Source organism: Anabrus simplex, chromosome 3 (assembly GCF_040414725.1).
Source record: "Anabrus simplex isolate iqAnaSimp1 chromosome 3, ASM4041472v1, whole genome shotgun sequence".
Classification (NCBI taxonomy): Eukaryota; Metazoa; Arthropoda; class Insecta; order Orthoptera; family Tettigoniidae; genus Anabrus; species Anabrus simplex.
The window spans coordinates 273,727,200-273,746,508 of record NC_090267.1 but is presented as its reverse complement, the minus strand read 5'-3'; the positions used below and the strand labels follow the sequence as shown (position 1 = coordinate 273,746,508).

The 19,309-nt window shown below is 39.2% G+C and overlaps 1 protein-coding gene across 6 annotated transcripts in view; it reads left to right on the top strand.

Annotated features, from left to right (window-relative positions):
- The window catches only part of ZnT63C (zinc transporter 63C), a 482,994-nt gene that overhangs the window by 297,562 nt on the left and 166,123 nt on the right, over window positions 1-19,309 (top strand). For all 6 annotated transcript variants that reach the window (XM_068226668.1, XM_067144352.2, XM_067144351.2 and 3 more), the window contains one exon: window positions 12,802-12,899. In XM_068226668.1, the coding sequence (XP_068082769.1) occupies window positions 12,802-12,899 (98 nt within the window). The remainder of the gene's footprint in view (window positions 1-12,801; window positions 12,900-19,309) is intronic.

Below are 19,309 nucleotides of genomic sequence, written 5' to 3'. Positions count from 1 at the left end.
ATTTTAAAATTTTGTTTTTACCCTTTCGTTCTTAGCCATAAATATTAGTAATTCTCTTGCTGTGTGTGCTGTGAGCTACAAGGCAAACCCTATTTTTATATTATGACTTATGTCAGAATGCATGGGTAGCATAAAACAAAACAGCTTCTTAACCCCTAGTTCGTTCCATGATACATTTTTTCTTGAACAAGCAGGAATTACTTTTATTACTGTATTATTCATCATGGAGATTATCCAGACAACTCCGACCTTGACAATACCAGTTCTGAGAATCGAGGTACGGCGGAGGATTTAATGCACTGGAGGTAAGATTGATTTCCAATTTTTATTAAAATACAGCACCACACACTGTAATTACAGTACTGTAATAATACAGTATTCAGTTCATTCGTAAGAAAAAAAGTTCCATTATTTCAGATTGCTTTGCGCATTGTTGAACAAAGCAATGAATCTACACCATCTGATGTATTGTTGATTAAATGGTGGCGCGACATCGCTGCACGACAGAGCTGCACCAAGAAAATTCATAAGAAAAACACTACTTAATTTCACTCATTGTATAAAATGAAACATTTTAATGTTAATATACAGTATGCACCTTTGCTTAACAGAGTTTATGCATTTTTATTTCGACATTTAACTTCCGAAAATGTTTACCATGTGTCATCCGAAAAAACGCGTCAACCGAAGTGGCTCCGCCCTTTAATTTGGATAAACAGAGTTCTACTGTAATAATAATAATAGAGAAAAAAAAAGAGGGAATCTTAAGTTTTCATCATATTTTGTAACCCTAGCAATACCAATGTATTTTTGTCCTGTATATTACCAATGGGAGTCTGAGAAGCCCATAAAGGAATTTTCATTTGTTTATGTTATTCGATATCACAAGTGAGGTATATAGACAGTTTATGAATGAGATTTGATTCATCAATTACCCTATCTAGTGAACTTCCACAAACTCATTTCTTCAGCATGACTTTCTTACTGACCATAAACACAGTACCACTAGTAACAACAGTGTTATATAAGATATCAAGGGAACAATAATGAGAATCTATTATGAAGTCACCCTTTGTTGAAATATGGTGTTTAAAACAGAAGAGAAGAACACCACAATAAATGTAACGTAATTTTAGTTGATCCTTAGAATTACCAGCTGGTGGTGGGGGTCTCTCTTTGACAGAGAAATGACGTGCAAGAGTAGTTCTGTTAAGATTGTTCTATTCACTACGTTACCTCATAGTTCAAAGGCTTCATTTGTTCACTTTATTCTCAATCACAAATGAGGTAGATGCATATTTTATTAATTAGATCTGATTCATCCAAATGTTCATCATTGATCCTTTCAAGTGGCTTGAGTAGCCCTCTTAAAAATTTTATCTTCACTGCATTATCCAACAGATGAAAATTCTAACTATCGTCGATTGTTAGCTGCTAATGATAAATCTGATTTTTCCTCTTGGCTTCAACATACAAAGTATAAATGGCTTTTGCACGACGTAATTAAACTAGGTTCTGTTATGGCTAACGCAGTCTTACAGAATTTGAAGTTTCTAAAAGACTCCCGGGAGATAGTAGGTTCGAGTCCCACTATCGGCAGCCCTGAAGATGGTTTTCCGTGGTTTCCCATTTTCACACCAGGCAAATGCTGGGGCTGTACCTTAATTAAGGCCACGGCCGCTTCCTTCCAACTCCTAGGCCTTTCCTATCCCATCGTCGCCATAAGACCTACCTGTGTCGGTGCGACGTAAAGCCCTTAGCAAAAAAAAAAAAAAAAAAAAAAAGACTCCCAGTACTAGTCGATACCTTTGGATGAAACTCGACACACATGTCAATACCAGGAAGTTTTGATTTGTTTTCAATTTGTCAGTGGAGAGCATTTTCAAATTAATAATTTTGTTTTTGTTTCTAAAAACTGAATCTATGGCAGGCATCTTTTCAGGGTTTAGCAAAACTGTGAATAATAATAATAATAATAATAATAATAATAATAATAATAATAATAATAATAATAATAATAATAATAATCATATGGCCTCAGCTACCGTGTGCAGATATTTTAATTTGACGCCATCTGGCTGTCTAGCAAAACTGGGAGAAATTAAGCTTTGAGTTATGCATGTTCACTGTTTGGCATGTTCTTTGAATCTTGTGACCCAAGAGGCAGTGCAAGTTGAGACCGTGGTGTAAACGCCAGTGAAATTATCACTTCTGTGTGTGGGTCCCCGGTGTCTTGGAATGTTTTATTCTCTACAAGATGCCCAACATGGTAGTGCCAGTCACCCTGTAGCTCAAGCCTATTTGCTCTACGAGGTGGTGTTGTAGAATAGGTTTGTTGAAAATAATTTTACAGAATTACGAAGAGTTAATATCGTTCTTTGAGGAAATCAAGCTTTAAAAACCTAATCGCGATGCTAAAGCTGAAGATTTCTTAACCTGCGATCACTCGTGCTATGAGGTTCAATCTAACATCTTTACAAATTTTGCTACAATTCGTTTGTCCTTAGCTTTGAATCAGTCTCCATTTGAAAATGCCTCATTCGATCCTTTGAGCACGCCATGATGTATTTGTGTAGTAGCTGTGGTATTTGGAAAGGATCCTAACAAGTGTACTTTAGTATCATATGTGCCAAGGAAGAAGTTGAAGAAGAATGTATTACTTTCTCAACAATGGATGCAGATGACGAAATTCAATCAGTCAATACTGATCTGCATTTAGAGCAGTCGTCCAGGTGGCAGATTCCCTACCTGTTGTTTTCCTAGCCTTTCCTTAAATGATTTCAAAGAAATTGGAAACTTATTGAACATCTTCCTTGGTAAGTTATTCCAATCCCTAACTCCCCTTCCTATAAATGAATATTTGCCCCAATTTGTCCTCTTGAATTCCAATTTTATCTTCATGTGATCTTTCCTACTTTTAAAGATGCCACTCAAACTTATTTGCCTACTAATGTCATTCCACGCCATCTCTCCGCTGACAGCTTGGAACATACCACTTAATTTGCAAGTTGTAAATCTCATCTGTTAATGGTTTTATCCTAAATATAAAGGATTGGAAAGGTGGTTTTTATTATTGTAAAAACTTCTTAACGTACCACTTAGTCGAGCAGCTCGTCTTCTTTCTCCCAATTCTTCCCAGCCCAAACTTTGCAACATTTTTGTAACGCTACTCTTTTGTCGTAAATCACCCAGAACAAATCGACCTGCTTTCCCCCCCCAGTTCTTGAATCGGGTAATCCTGGTGTGGGTTCCATACACTGGAACCATACTCTAGTTGGGGTCTTACCAGAGACTTATATGCCCTCCTGTACATCCTTTCTACAACCCCTAAACACCCTCATAACCATGTGCCGAGATCTGTAGCCTTTATTTACAATCCCATTTATGTGATTACCCCAATGAAGATCTTTCCTTATATTAAAACCTAGATCAGGGCCTCTCAGAGTGCATGCGGCCGTGCACTGCACGGCGCAAGGTGCAGCAGACGACTTCACTAGGTTGACCAGAGTGCAAACCCCTACTCCGCTTCCCCTACACTGTCTCACCCGTTCGGCCTGTCTTCGCCTTCTCCACCTTCCTCGCTGATTCTCACCTCACTGCAAAATGTTTGTGTGGTGAGCGGTGACACTGTTGTATGGGACACTGTTACCGGTGTTAAAACACTCTTCTTTCAATTTGGTTTGAGCAGACAATTTATCTTCTGTAGCTCTTCTTTTCATTTACCTTTGCAATGATACCAGTTATGCCTGGAACAAGAGACCGGCTGACAGCAATTCTGAGAGCCTTCTTTAAATTAGAATCAGAAATAGTTCTACTCGCACGCAATCTAGTTTTCGTACAAGTCAAAACAGGAAAAAATACCTTTCACATATGCATGTGGAACCAAACAGAAATAATCTTAGCTGCTTCTCGATGCAGCTTAGGAAAATCTTTCTTCGACAAATTCTTGTAGAATTTGAGCAAAGCCTTTGTATTGGAAAATAGATCTTTTTGATTAATTTATCACATAATTATTGTCCACAGATTAAGCATTTAGCTTTATCGTCACAACTGACAGAAAAATACGAAAGTTCCCAGTTCGATTGAAATGGAAGACTTTCTTTGAAACAGGTTGCTCCATTATTATGTTGTCTTGCGCTTATCTATTTCACTGATAAACAAGTCGTCTATCACCGAACGCTTCGTCCCTCTCAGCACACTACACCATCCGAGTCAAGCCAAGTTAAGCCGAGTCAGACCGATGCACAGTGCACGGAGCTCTTGCGCCTCGATTTCCATGCATGAGAGTTTGGGCGTTTAAGAGGCCCTGACCTAGATACTTACAATGATCCCCAAAAGGAACTTTCACCCCATCAACGCAGTAATTAAAACTGAGAAGACTTTTCCTATTTGTGAAACTCACAACCTGACTTTTAACCTCGTTTATCAACATACCATTGCCTGCTGTCCATCTCACAACATTATCGAGGTCACGTTGCAGTTGCTCACAATCTTGCAACTTATTTATTACTCTATACAGAATAACATCATCTGCAAAAAGCCTTACCTCTGATTCCACTTCTTTACGCATATCATTTATATATATAAGAAAACTTAAAGGTCCAAGAATACTGCCCTGAGGAATTTCCCTCTTAATTATTACAGAGTCAGATAAAGCTTTGCCTACTCTAATTCTCTGAGATCTATTTTCTAGAAATATAGCGACCCATTCAGTCACTCTTTTGTATAGTCCGGTTGTACTCATTTTTTCCAGTAGTCTCCCATGATCCACCCTATCAAATGCTTTAGAAAGATCAATCATGATACAGTCCATTTGACCTCCTGACTCCAAGATACCTCCTATATCTTGCTGGAATCGTACAAGTTGAGCTTCAGTGGAATAACCTTTCCTAAAACCGAACTGCCTTCTTTCGAACCAGTTATTAATTTCGCAAACATGTCTAATATAATCAGAAAGAATGCCTTCCCAAAGCTTACACGCAATGCATGTCAAGTCCAGCTCCATGGCTAAATGGTTAGCGTGCTGGGCTTTGGCCACAGGGGTCCCGGGTTCGATTCCCGGCAGGGTCGGGAATTTTAACCATCATTGGTTAATATTTCTCTGGCACGGGGGCGGGGTGTATGTGTCGTCTTCATCATCTTTCCGTTCTCATCATGGCGTGCAGGTCGCCTACGGGAGTCAGATCAAAAGACCTGCACCTGGCGAGCCGAACTTGTCCTCGGACACTCCCGGCACTGAAAGCCATACGCCATTTCATTTCTAATGCGTGTCAAATTGATGAGGAATCAGGAGACGACAATAAGTCGGTAATAACTTTCTACAACATGACTGAAAGAGGAGTCTATGATTTGATAGGATGAAAAGCGAGTACAGTGTCACCTGAGTTAGTAATCGATGGCCATTTACTATTTTTTATGGGTTACTGAATGTTGGAGCAATAAATGCCCAGATAATAGTCTACAAAGTAAACACAAATGTAATGATGCTAAGAAGAAAATTCTTGACTGATCTAGCCAAGGAACGGGTAAAGCCTCACATGATACATCGATCTTCTATTGAAATGCTGCCTACAGCACTGCGCCAAAAAATAAGGCAACTAACAGGACTTGTGGCTCGTCCTCCAGAACAAAACCATGCAGATAAAACAAAGTGTGCTTTCTGTCCATTAAGGAAGAACCGATTCACACTGCGTAAGTGCAGTGGCTGCAATAGGCATATCTGCAATGAACATACTGATTAAACCACTCACATATGCCAGACGTGCGCTGTACAACCAGATTCAGACGAATAAACAATGAGAGTGATTCAAGGAGATCCCCTCTCCAAACTCCGAAACTGGACTGTGTACCCCTAGAAACACCCTCTAATTTTTTTTTCGGCCAGGTGGCGCCAACACCTTTAATTTCGCACCCAGCCGAGGCAACAAAGCAAATAGGCCTGACACCAAGAGGAAGTCGGCCTCCCCTATAATGTACACCTGTATTGCCCATGATGTCGACCCAGCGCTGCCGGAAGAAGATATGCTCGAGGAACTCCGACCGACCGGCACCTTCTGTGCCAGCAGACTGTACGAAGACGGCACACCTACAAGGAATGAACTCTTGTATTACCCATTGCTGGAGGACTTTTACAACGTTCTGGATAATGGTGTATATATTCGAAGACAGCTGCATCAAATAGGAGATACCCCAGCGAAAATATTCGCCCAGCTAATGAACACACATGCCGCCTCCACTACATGCACATCACATCAACAGCAGTCGCCCTCTCCTCGCACCTCCCTGACCACCACCCCGACTACCGCCACCACCACTGCTACCACCTCCACTCATGCTACTTCCACCACTACAGTTACAATCCACCTCTCTCCCCTGATGACATACCCCCGCCCAGGGCCAGCGGGATGAATCAACAATGCCGCCAAACGAAGGGACTGTCACTCAAGCAGACAGTGTACGACTACCAACATCAGACAATGCACGACCGCCAACACCACCACCACAGCCCAGCCAGAACAACATATACAGCTGTGTTGCCTGCGGCGTGGAACCCAGCATACCAACGGCAGCAATCCTCCAAGGGCTCCAACAAGCAGGAATCCTGGTGCAGAGGGTCATTAGCATTCGCAACGATGATGGACCAACGTACCTAGTACGCCTCCACCTACTTACGCCAGAAGACGTCCAGCGCTTGCTCACCCAAGGGGTATATCTTCACGGCCGTCACCACCGGATAGAACCGTCCCGCTCCCCTCCCCAAACTCCCAACCGACATAACTCACCCCGCCACCGCACACGTCCCCGGCCTGCACCCCCTCTTCAACCTCCAAGTCCTCACTTCCCATTTCCACCATCTCCACCCAGCAACTATCCACCACCCCCACCTAGAAACTTCCCACCACCCCCTCCTCCACCTAACCTCTTAAGCCTCCTACTTGCCTCCCTGGTAAACTTCTCATCCCTGTACCACATCCAAGCACTCAACCTTCTCCCTCAACCTAGCGAAACCCCTCACTTCATCACGCCACCCTATGCAACCTGGTTGTAAACGCACATGTATCCTTGTATGTATCCATAAATCCCTGTATGTGTCTATGTTTAATAAAGCACTGTGGAACAGCATTTCCCTTAGCCGAGAGGCCAATCCTCCATCACACCCCCACTTAACACATCACCGTCTTCCCCTCTTCCAACTCCATCAATCCTCCAAACCCGCCAAATCTCCTGGCCAGAGAGAAGGTGTTACCTTCTAGGTGGTCCGGCCCTCCCCTCTGAGGAGGGGAATGAAAACCTTTCCTAGGTCCTAGGCAGTGATTCAACAAAATGTTGATAAAGACTTAGTCTGCTTTTATTTTCATGTTATTTCATTATCTGGTATTGTTCATTTGGGAACAACTACGATTCGTGTTAAATGAAATTTACATTTATCACATGAGTTTTGTGGGGAATAATTATGTGTTGCTTGTGTGAAGATGCTGAAAAGAATATCGATACCATAGGATAAAGTAATTCAACTTTTAGACCATAAACCAATATAGACTTCATTAATATTCAAAATTGTGTTTGTGATTTAGTAAGTAAGTTGACATGTTTATAGGCTATTTTTATCAGTTGGTCCTATTTCTTTTGAAATAAATGTAATGTTTAATTTTAACTTATGTCATATTCAATAAAAAAGTTAAAACCTGCCGAGTTGGCTGTGCGGTTAGGAGCACGCAGCTGAGAGCTCTCATCCGGGAGATAGTGGGTTCGAACCCCACTGTCAGCAGCCCTGAAGATGGTTATCTGTGGTTTCCCATTTTCACACCAGGCTGTACAATAAGGCCATGGCTGCTTCCTTCCCTCTCCTAGCCCTTTCCTATCCCATCGTCGCCATAAGACCTATCTTTGTCTGTGCGACGTAAAGCAACTAGCAAAAAAAGAAGTTAAAATTCTCAGTATGCAATAAATACATTAAAATAGAATAAAAGCAAAAAGAAACATATGAAATCCATGATTTTATAAGGGAAATACAGATGTTGGGCTTCACCTAACAATGCGAGTGATCACATGAATTGCCGATGCATGAGTGATCGCAGATTAAAATTGCTGTATTTTCACTTTATATTTGTTACTGCACTTCTTGAGCAAATTTTATCTCAAAATTATGAACATTTCGATGCAGTTCAGAACTCTTGCGTGAAGTTGTCGAAAAATCTGATGTTGAAGAGCCGATTCTCCTTGAGGACTTGATGAAGACACTGAACCTTCTGCTTTTGTCAGCCCCGTGAATATTACAAGAAAATTTATTTCGAAGTTTTAGATATTGTGATCAACAGTTTCGATGATCTGTTTTCTATACTGTAAAAATATTTCAACATCTTTTCAAAAACGGTCTGACCGTTAAAGAAAATTTCTCAAAGAAATGACATTAGATGTAATGCATCTAAAGAATGTATCATCGGAAGTATAGAAGACATAGTGCTGATCTTTCCCTCAAATAAATGCGTCGGTGAATTGATTCCAGAGGTGGTTAAGTTGATAAAGATCGCTATAAATTATACCCCTTTCTATGTAGGCAAGTCAATAAGTATCTGCAATTTTGCTCTAATTGTCGTCAGGTTGGCTCTATGGCATTGTGTGCTCACCAGCTACTAGATGGCATTGTCTTCGTCTGTGGTAGGTTTCAGTGTTATCAGATCAGTATAGCTTGCACTCTTGTGACGTAAAGATGGCTGCACCACTCTCTGTTTGCACCAAGGAAGAACAGCGTTCTGTAATCCGTTTTTTGTGGTCTGAGGGTGTACCAGAAACAGAAATTCATAGAAGACTTTCAGCACAATACAGGGACAATGTTTTGTCACAGCGAAGTGTTTACCTGTAGGTTGAACAGTTCGAAAGGGGTCGCACGAGCTTGAAGGATGAGGCAAGATCCGGGCGTCCATCTGTAACCGTAACTGATACCAATATTGGTGCTTGATATGGTCCTGAATAACAGACGAATGACTGTTGATGACGTGGCAAACCATATGCACATTAGGCATTGTTCTGCTGTTCTACCTTGGTGCAAACAGAGAGCGGCGCGGCCACTTTTACATCGCAACAGTGCAAGCTGTACTGATCTGATAAGGCTGAAACCTACCACAGACGTAGACAAAGGTGCCATCTAGTGGCTGGTGAGCACACAATGCCATAGAGCCAACCTAAAGACAATTAGAGAAAAATTGCAGATACTTACTGACTTGCCCTCGTACATGTTTTCTGGATGCATAAAATTTGTTTTATGGTCACGGATATGTAGTTCTTTTCTAAAGTCAGAGACAGTCTTCAGTTTGGGTGTTGTAGTATTCAGTGGCGTAACATTTTGCAAGCAAGCCCGGGGCTTAAGGGGCGCGCAGATTACCCCAGGAAAAACAAAAACAAAATAAAAAACCTAAATGAATAAAGTTACTCTAATGGCACTCTATGCGGGAAAGTTGACATCATGATGTGTCTGTAGAATGGGTCGATGGTTACTTCTGCCTGCAAATTATTGTTGTTTTGTTGAGTTTGACAGCTGTCTCTTGTAACACGAGGGGCACGCTCTCTCACAAATATCTGCGCCAGATAGTGAAAATTGGTACCAAAATATCAAATTTTAGATGTAATTATTCCCGTTACTGTTTCTTGCGTAAAATGATCGTTTTCAAAATTGAAACTTATAAAGAACAACATACGAAATGTTATGACTCATGACAGACTCTGTGAACTCAGCCTGCTCAGCATCGAATGTGCCATCCATCCGCCAGTGCCTTTACATCCCAGAAATAACTCTGAAGTGTCCAGTTTCTTTAGAATCAAATGTTAGTGCATTAAAATTTTTAAAAATGTGAAAGCAAAAGGTAGAAACATTGTTTATTTATTTTATTTTATTTTATTTTAATTTTTTAGCCAACATAGGGCTACTTTGGTTTATGGAGGTTTTTCTTCTTTTTGTCAGCCCAATACTGTTTCATCCTTTTTGAATGTAATTTTCTCTCTGCTTCTGGAATCACTCTTCCTATTCTCTGCTTGTTGATTTTTGTCTGTAGTGTAGTGCATTTATCTTTCAATATTTTGAGTGTATTGGTTTTGTATTTTAAATCTTCTATTGTAATATGCAACTCTCTCATGTCTTCTTAAAGTTCTGTGATCCATCTAATATTATTCTTACTCTTACTCTTCCATAATTTTTCTATTATTTTTCTACTGATTCTATTTTCTGGTGACAGTATTAGATGGCCTAAGAATGATATTCGTTTCTTTTTCATTGTGCTAATCACAGGTTCTATTTCTTTATAAACTGTCTCATTGGAAGCTAGTCTCCAGACTCCGTTTACTTGATAATTTTTATTTAAACAGGCCCTCGCTATTCCCCTTTCTAACTAGAGTACTCTATCAATTGCATCTGTGTTTGTTGTTTTGAATAATGTTTCTCTTACATATGTAATTTGTGGCTGGGTGACTGTTTTGTAGTGTTTCAGTTTTGTTGCTATTGAGAGATACTTTTTATTACACGTATTGTTGCTAACATGCTGTGCTGTAACCAGTTTATCTATTCTATTTTGCCACGCTGATGTCTCGTTCAGGTTATATGTGATTACTTCACCTAAATATTTCAATTTTTCTACAATTTTTATTTCTTGGTCTCCCAGCTTAATTTTGTTTGCAAGCAGAAGTTGAGTTAGCATAATTTCTGTTTTTTCAAATGAAATTTTCAAACCAATATTTTGAGCTATTTTCTGTAAAGATTTTATTTGTTGTTTTGTTTCCTGAATATCGTTGGTTAGAAGAGCTAGATCATCAGCAAATCCTAGACAGTCCAAATGTATGTTATCCTTCTGGGTTCCAATTTTTATATTTTTCGAGTTCTTGTCCCAATCTCTCGTAATGTACTCTAGTGCACGGTTAAAAAGAAGAGGTGACAATCCGTCACCTTGTCTAAAACCGGTTGTTACCAAGAATGGTTCAGAAAGTTCTCCTCTGAACTTAATTTTAGTAATATTTATTTATTTATTTATTTATTCATTCATTCATTCATTTATTTATTTATAACCAAGCTCAATAGCTGCAGTCGCTTATTTGTGGCCAATATCCAGTATTCGGGAGATAAGTGGGTTCGAGCCCCATTGTTGATGGTTTTCCGTGGTTTCCCATTTTTGCACCAGGCAAATGTGAGGGCTGTACCTTAAATAAGGCCATGGCCACTTCCTTCCTACTTCTAGCCCTTTCCTGTCCCATCGTCACCATAAGACCTATCTGTGTCGGTGCGATGTAAAGCAAGTTGTAAAAAAAAAAAAAATTGCCAAGATGGTGTTCTTGTCTTCTGTTTTAAACACCGTATTTCAAAAAAGGGTGACTCCATAATAGATTCTCATTATTGCCCTTTGATTATCTTATATAACACTGTTGTTCGTAGCAGTACTGTACTTATAGTCGCTAAGAAAGTCATGCTCAAGAAATGAATTTGTGGAAGTTCACTCAAAAGGGTAATTGATGAAGATTTGGATTAATCAGATCTAGTTAATAAAATATCCATATACCTCACTTGTGATTGAGAATTAAGTAAACAAATGAAAATTTCTTTGTGGGCTTCTCAGACCCCCATTGGTAATACACAGGACAAAAATACCTTGGTATTGTTAGGGTTACGAAATATGAAAAATTAAGATTCCCCCTCGTTTTTCCTTTCTTTTTCTTCTTCTATTGTTGTTGTTGTTGTTGTTGTTATTCCTGTTTGTAGGGGGTGCTGGGCAAACCCCCCAAAAAATTTCAAGGGTGCTCAAGCACCCTCGGAATTTGTGCTGTAGCAATGGACAACAAAGGACTGGTGATAAAAGCCTGATTTCTTTCTTGCAAAACATCTAAAATTTGATTAAAACAAACTCATACAAATTTTCTTTCCTTCAGACGGGCCTGTATCATATTTGTTACACCTCTAGTATTATTGTCTAGAAACAGTACGGTTATTGTGCCATCCCATTGTAGTTCATTGTTCCAGTTCTTTAGCCATTCTTGGAAGATGATAGGATGAAGCATTGCTATTAAATTTGTAATGTGTTGGCAGAATCCAGTCTAAGATTCTTTATGCTTTTCCAGTCACCAAAAATTTTTGTCTGTAGTCAAATCCAGATGTCTACACAGCATAACACAGTCATGTGATCCGTAGCATTCTTTGAATCAATCAAATTGTTCTACTGTACATTAAAGAACTAGCTGGTATAGAGATGTCCATTATGGATTGTTACTTATGTAAATATGAACTAAAACAAACCTGTGTGATTGTTCAATAATTTTTGATAATGTACAGGTGATTTTTGATCCTAAGTGGATTCCATTATCATAACATCATAACCCCACCATTATCTGTCTTGAAGATAATTTTCTGTTTACTCTTATATTCAAAGCAGGAATACCGGGATTGTACCTAAGGACCTCAACTGCTACCTAGGCCTTGGCTATTCCGGCATTGCTGAAAATGTACCTGAATTAGTGAAACATTAAACAGTGAAGAGAAAAGTCATATTAACCAAAACATTTCTGTGCATATTTAAATCAATTCCTTTATGTTTAGTCCTAGTAAATGACTGGTCTCTGTAACCAGTGGTTCAATTATCTTGAATGATTTGTATTCTCATGTACATACAGTGCAGTAACAAACTCCAAAATCCAAAGAAATACCTTGTTTGCTGATGAGTTTGGAAGTTGGCTAATTTAAAAAGTAGTGAAGGTAACTTTACTAATATTTAATGTAAGAGAAATTTAGCTTTATATTTTATTAATGTACTTCTGTAATTTTTCTAGATTTATAGAGGTGGAAGATATTCATGAACCTCGGCTGATAGTCATCGTAGGTGTTCTTGGTCTACTTGTGAATGTAATAGGCCTCTTCCTATTCCATGGTAAGTTCAGTCCTTTCCTTTTGAGTCTTGAAAAATTTCCATCAGAAAATGTGGTTGAATGTTTCCTTTATTTATTTATTTTTTTGCTAGGGGCTTTACGTCGCACCGACACAGATAGGTCTTATGGCGAGTTTCCTTTTTTAATTGATGTTAATCCCAAATTACTTTTTACTTCAAAGACTGGAGATTTGCACATGAAGATGTTCAATATGGACTGCCACTCACGTAAATATCAACTGAAATTATTTAATCCATTTTAGTCATACGTAAACACATTGGCTAGTTGGTTGGTTGGTTGGTTGGTTGGTTGGTTGGTTGGTTGGTTGGTTGGTTGGTAACGACCCACTAAGCACTTGCTTGGAAATGAGGTTGTGACAATAGCACGAATTTTTTTTCCAGTGAACAATGTTTTTACAAATGTTCCTTGTACGTGGCTATAAAATGGCCATTTTCATTTCAATAATGGTTGTTGTTACCTTTCATAAGAAATATATTTTGTTCACAAAAAATATAACTAGATCACTCTTCACCAACACTAGAGTTCAGATTTTCTCATAAGTTGCAAAACTAGTGTCAGGAAGAGGAACATTACATGCAGCACAGGCTTTTAGCATTTTATTACCAGGAATTTTGCATCAGCATCGGGGTTGTTGATTTTTAATAGGAAATTTCTATGGTGTTCTATCCTCTAGCACTCATTCGGAACTTCCACTACAAGTCGGTCTCCTCCACTTGGAGCTGTTCCTTATTTATACGGAATTGCCTAGGTACCTTTGCAGTAGCATTCAAGGCCATCTAGCAAAATTCTGTAGTTGCAGCTAAGAATCCAGGTATTGTGTCTGTTAAGTCATCAGCCCAGAGGCTGGTTGGATCCTCAAATAGCACCATCAAAGGTCATGCGGTTATAAGGAAACCCCAAAAACCCATGGCAGCACCAAAATGAGGCTTACTAGGCAAGATGAGGAGCGAGGTAGTTTGCCATTGCTTTCCTCACTGGGTCAGAAAGTACTATTGCAGCATGACTGACCCTATGAGCAGCACCTTTCATAACACTCAGATGCACTAGTCATGCTCTGAATGTCATTACTCAGCACTACCCATACCCCAGCAACTTCCATATTGTCACAGCCATGGATGTTGACTGGGACTTGGGTGGAAGCTACACTTTACTCTGGCCTGTGCCAAGAGATGGATGCAAAAGTACTGTATCCATCAAAAAATGACAGCAGGTATTATTCATGCATAAATCAAACTACCAGAATAAAGCATCAAAGTAATCTACAGGGTGCCAACAAGCTGTAAATTAACTTTAATCAGGACGAAAGATAAATGGAGAGGCCACAAGGAATTTCATATTCAAAGATAAATGGAGAGGCCACAAGGAATTTCATATTCACTATTTTCCATCAGAAAGAGTATAATTTAGCTGCTTCATTACTACAATTTATGTTCAAGTTGCTGCAGTTAGCTTCTCCACATTCTGACACTGAAACAGTAGGTTCACTGAATTTGAAAGTGTCTTCCCTGATGGAGCTGTCTTTTACCAGTACCTGCGTCAGCTCGAACTTGAAGATAGGCACACTTTAATCTGTCAGGATCTGCTCAGTCTTCATTATCAGAATCTGTGTTTCTTTCCCCTCCTTCAACCACTGGCATTCTTACAGAAATATAGAATTCAGAGCCTGGGATGTCTGAAGCATTGGCTACTTCGAACTCTTCTAGAATTTCAGATACTGTTAACCATTTTACCCTGCTACAAAATACAGACCACTTAGCAAATCCACCGGGCGAGTTGGCCATGTGGTTAGAGGCGCGTGGCTGTGAGCTTGCATCCCGAAGATAGTGGGTTCGAATTCCACTGTCGACAGCCCTGAAGATAGTTTTCCGTGGTTTCACACCAGGCAAATGCTGGGGCTGTACCTTAATTAAGGCCACAGCCACTTCCAATTCCTAGGCCTTTCCTATCCCATCATCGCCATAAGACCTGTCTGTGTCGGTGCGACGTAAAGCCACTGGCAAAAAAAACTTAGCAAATCTTAAACCTATGAATATGTGTATTATAACCTGGGCTCTGGTAGAGGTATGAACATATTGCAACCTCAATTATTGCAATAAAATGTGGGATTTTTGCACTATTATTTTTTAACTTATCTTTACATGTAGTCCTAATTGCACTCCGTGAAGGCCAGTTTTGTTATTGAAAATTAATGCTTCAAGCTGATATTACGAGGTAAACTGTATTTTCAGCAAATACGAGTGATTTTGAAGAATGCATGGTATTTTGACTTAGTTTTGGAACTGTACTCTACCGTTGAGCATTACAAAAACATGGAAGTTTAAAAATCAAAATAAGAATAAGAATGTGACCTCTGCATCACATATACAAGTGATGCAATAGCATTATATTAAAGTACTAAAATTGCCATGCTGTATGGCTAACAATTAGTATAGTTCTCAACTTCTCAGCGTGCGTCCGTGTGTGTTTTATACCTGTCTAATAGTATGCACCTTGTCAGCGAAGGTATCTGGTTGGACGATGGGCTGCTTTCTTCACATTGGATGTCATAAATATATTATTCCAAGTCAAACAGTGAATCTATCTCTTCTATAATTCAAAATTGGGGTTCTTCAAATGCGTAGGATATTTATAAAATTCATTATCTCATGTTATGAAATATCAGGCGTAAGGATAAATACATACTATATACATTTACAACTACTCTAATGATAACTCATAGTGTATGTGTGGATAAGCGTTATAAAAATATTAATAAAAGTAAAGTTAAAATAATAAAGAATGTGGGTGGAAATTGAATACAATAAACATCAGTAACAAAGGTGATACAATTTTATGTCGGATTGATGAGATTTTTCAATGACTCGATGCTAACCTATCTTGACAATGGACTCTGAACAACAGTGTCATACTTAGAATTCCACAACTTGTATATAAACAAATATCTAAAAATTTTAAATAAACAATCATTCAAATGTCTTCATGAATTTATAAATCAAGCATTAAATTGTTGTAATAGTATGAATATATTGTGGAGCTCATTTCTGTTGCTAGTTGGTGCTGCTTGGGATTTTTGGCAATATAATTCCTCTTTATGAAATAAATAACACTCTCATATCCATTTAAAATAATAAAACTAATCTTTAATCGGACAGAAGGCTACTAAGAAATAAAGGAAACTTGTCAACAGTGTGAGGAGGACTCCTGTAACACTAACAATAAACACACACAACAAACAGGAATAATTTTAACGCTGTGTCTGCAGCTGGAAATACTGTAATAGCATGCCTAAAAGACACATAAATCAATGTTACGACTACTGATTGAGGGTGCCCCTACCTAAGATGAATTGTAATGTTGAAGATGGCACAAATATCTTGTACCCGAATCGGAAGAATTAACCAATGAAGGTTAAAAATCCTTGACTTGGCTGGGAATTGAACCTGGGGCCTCTTGGACTAAAGGCCACCACACTTTGTATTTACAGGTACCCAGAGTTACGTACCTTATTTCACTGTGGTTGAGCTTAGAGGAAACAAAGGATAATGTGGTGTGACGTCTGCTGAGTCATTCATCCACGTTCAGTACAGTACACTGCAAGGTGATACATGCCGTAACAGAAATGTACTCCACCAAAGAGAAGGTAGAAATTCTGCTCCTCTATGGATAATTTAAGTTGGCATATGAATGTATTCATGTTATTTTACAGTTTGGTGTAGTACATTCACCTGAGTTGTACTGAAAAAATCTCTCTCTCCCCTTCTATCTTGTATTATTACCATTATCACTAGCTTGGTTTGCTCACTTGTCTTAAATTCTGTTGAAGGTAGGCATAATGCTAGTCATGGAGAGCAACTCCACATAGAGAGATACCCTGACAGGTCCCCACCGTCCAGTGTTTTCCTGTCTTGTTATGAATTTTTTTGAAATGAGCAGTTTTAACCCGCTGCAACACAATCATCGTAGAACTCTCTGCTGAGGTTGCTGTTCTCGTTGCCATTGCAGCTAATTCACATGTTAGCTCGCGCCAACTTGATCCCTATTTGGGTGGGGGCGGTAGAATAACATCCACGGTATCTTCTGCCTGTCATAAGAGGTGACTAAAAGGGGCCCCAGGGGCTCTGAACTTGGGAGTGTGAGCTGGCAACCGTGGGGCCCTTAGCTTAGTCCTGGCATTTCTTCCACTTATTGTGCGAGGCTCCTCACTTCAGAGGTGCCAACTATTACGATTTGTCCGTAATTATTACGGATTTCACCTCACGATTACAGTCAGAGGTGAAATTATTACGGAGAACTAACATCATCATAAAAAATCTACGAAAGAAAAAAGGAAAGGAGTATAAATGTCTAATCCTTTTGAGCATTACTGCTTTAACCCTCCTCATTTCACTGCTTGTGAGTTGGCAATGATCCTTATTCAATAGTTACTGGATGTTAGGCCCCGTTACTACAAGCATCATCAGACTTTTGCTACCTGTGAGCGTTGTGAAATTAATTACTCTTCTCCATTGTAAAAACTTGCATAATTTTTGTATTTGTTACCTTACAGCAAGTCTCCCACAGGAAGTGTTTTCAGTGTTGATGGAAAATATCAGGCAATTCAGGGCTACATTAAGCACAGTTACGTTGAAATTGCTTAATGGCTCAGGAGACAAAAATGCCATCACAGGGGGGGGAAGGATGCTTCAAGAGAACATACACTGAAAAGTAGCTGATGGGTGCAAAACAAGCTAGGCTATAAAGAATGTTTTATCACCGAACTAACTGGTAATATGCACATTTTATTGTGTAATATGATATACATACTTTAAATTAGATTAGATTGCTGTCAGGAAGGGCAAAGGAAGTGTCACTACCGAGAAGGGCCCTTGTATTTCTGTGGCCGATAACTTCATTTTTCGAAGTGTCGGATCCCTTCCATTTTTTCTTTCTGATTAGTGTTACATAGAAGGCAGGTGCCTAGTTGTACTAGTTGGGATGAGAAGCAGAGGACAGTGATAGACTATATAATAACTGATAGATGTGCTAGCCAGTTCATCACTGATGTTAAGGTTATTCCAAGTGAAAGTCTCGATGGCGACCACTGGCTTTTGGTTGTGCACATTGGGAACGTCCATCTGCAGAATGTCAAGCTCCATGGTTGCCAGTCCACGCTTCCATGTTCAAGAGTCCCTGGGGCCCCTTTTAGTCGCCTCTTACGACAGGCAGGAGATACCATTGGTGTTATTCTACCGCCCTCACCGAAAGGGGGATTAAAAATGCCAAAGTCCTAGTTGCTAGGAGAAAATGGGAAGAAAGAAAAATACCAAAGAAAGATATCAGCTAATTTACCAAAAAATGAAGAAAGAGTGGCTGTCATTCAAGAACACCCTGGTTTCAGAAGGTGAATCACTATGTGGAAAGATAAGTGCAGTATGCAGAGAGAAACCCTGCGTCCTGGTGGAATGAGAGGGTGAAAACTTCTGTGAAAGAAAGAAATGCAGCAAAGAAGAGGCTAGATAATGAAAAACAGAAATTGGTCCACCAAGAAGATGAACTTCAGTATTTGGCACAGGAGTACCGGAACAAGAAACTATTTGTGAAACGACTGATTAAAGAAGACAAGGAAAATTGCTGGGACGAGTTCACTACCAGGCTAACAGAAGACTGTGAAAGTAATAGGAGGTTGCTTTATAAAGTAGTTAACCCTTTCCCGTGGACTATCTTTGACTCACTGTCTGGTGAAACCTAGAATAATAATTTGTTTGTCAGGTATAGTTGTGGAGTTCCTTCACTAAATAATTTATTCTGCAAAAACCACTTAAGATATCGCTGTCAAATTTTGTAACAATGGAAAATACACTATAGTTATTCTAAAATGATACAATGAGATCACCTAATTACATGCAGGAACCTCCCCCGTTCAGAATGATACATCAAGAAGCATCCATTATGGTGCATAATGTTAAATTGCTTGTTCTTGAAGTCGGTCTGAATTGCTGGACTTGATGGGGCTCTTATTTTCTTGGTAATGCAGAGAACACAGGAATTCACCCTGAATCTCCCAATTTATTTCGTTTTTGGGGTCAGTCTGATGAAGATATTTAGATAGCAAATCATACTTCATCTCAAACATACAAATTACAAGCAATATTTCACTGAATGGGATTCGAAGATAAATTGACATTAGTTGGAATATTAAGTAATTAAGTAGAGGCTCATAGTCCGAAACAGAATTAACTGGAGAATTAAATCTGATAATTACGTTTTGTACAAGTAGGCCTAATATTTTAAAGGGGGACTGTGCGTGAATGAACATTTCCTGTCTTGTGCCGTATTTTGATTTCCCTCAGATTCATACCATGTCCCAACTGCTTCCCATACCATTATTATTATCATACCAACAACTTCAAAC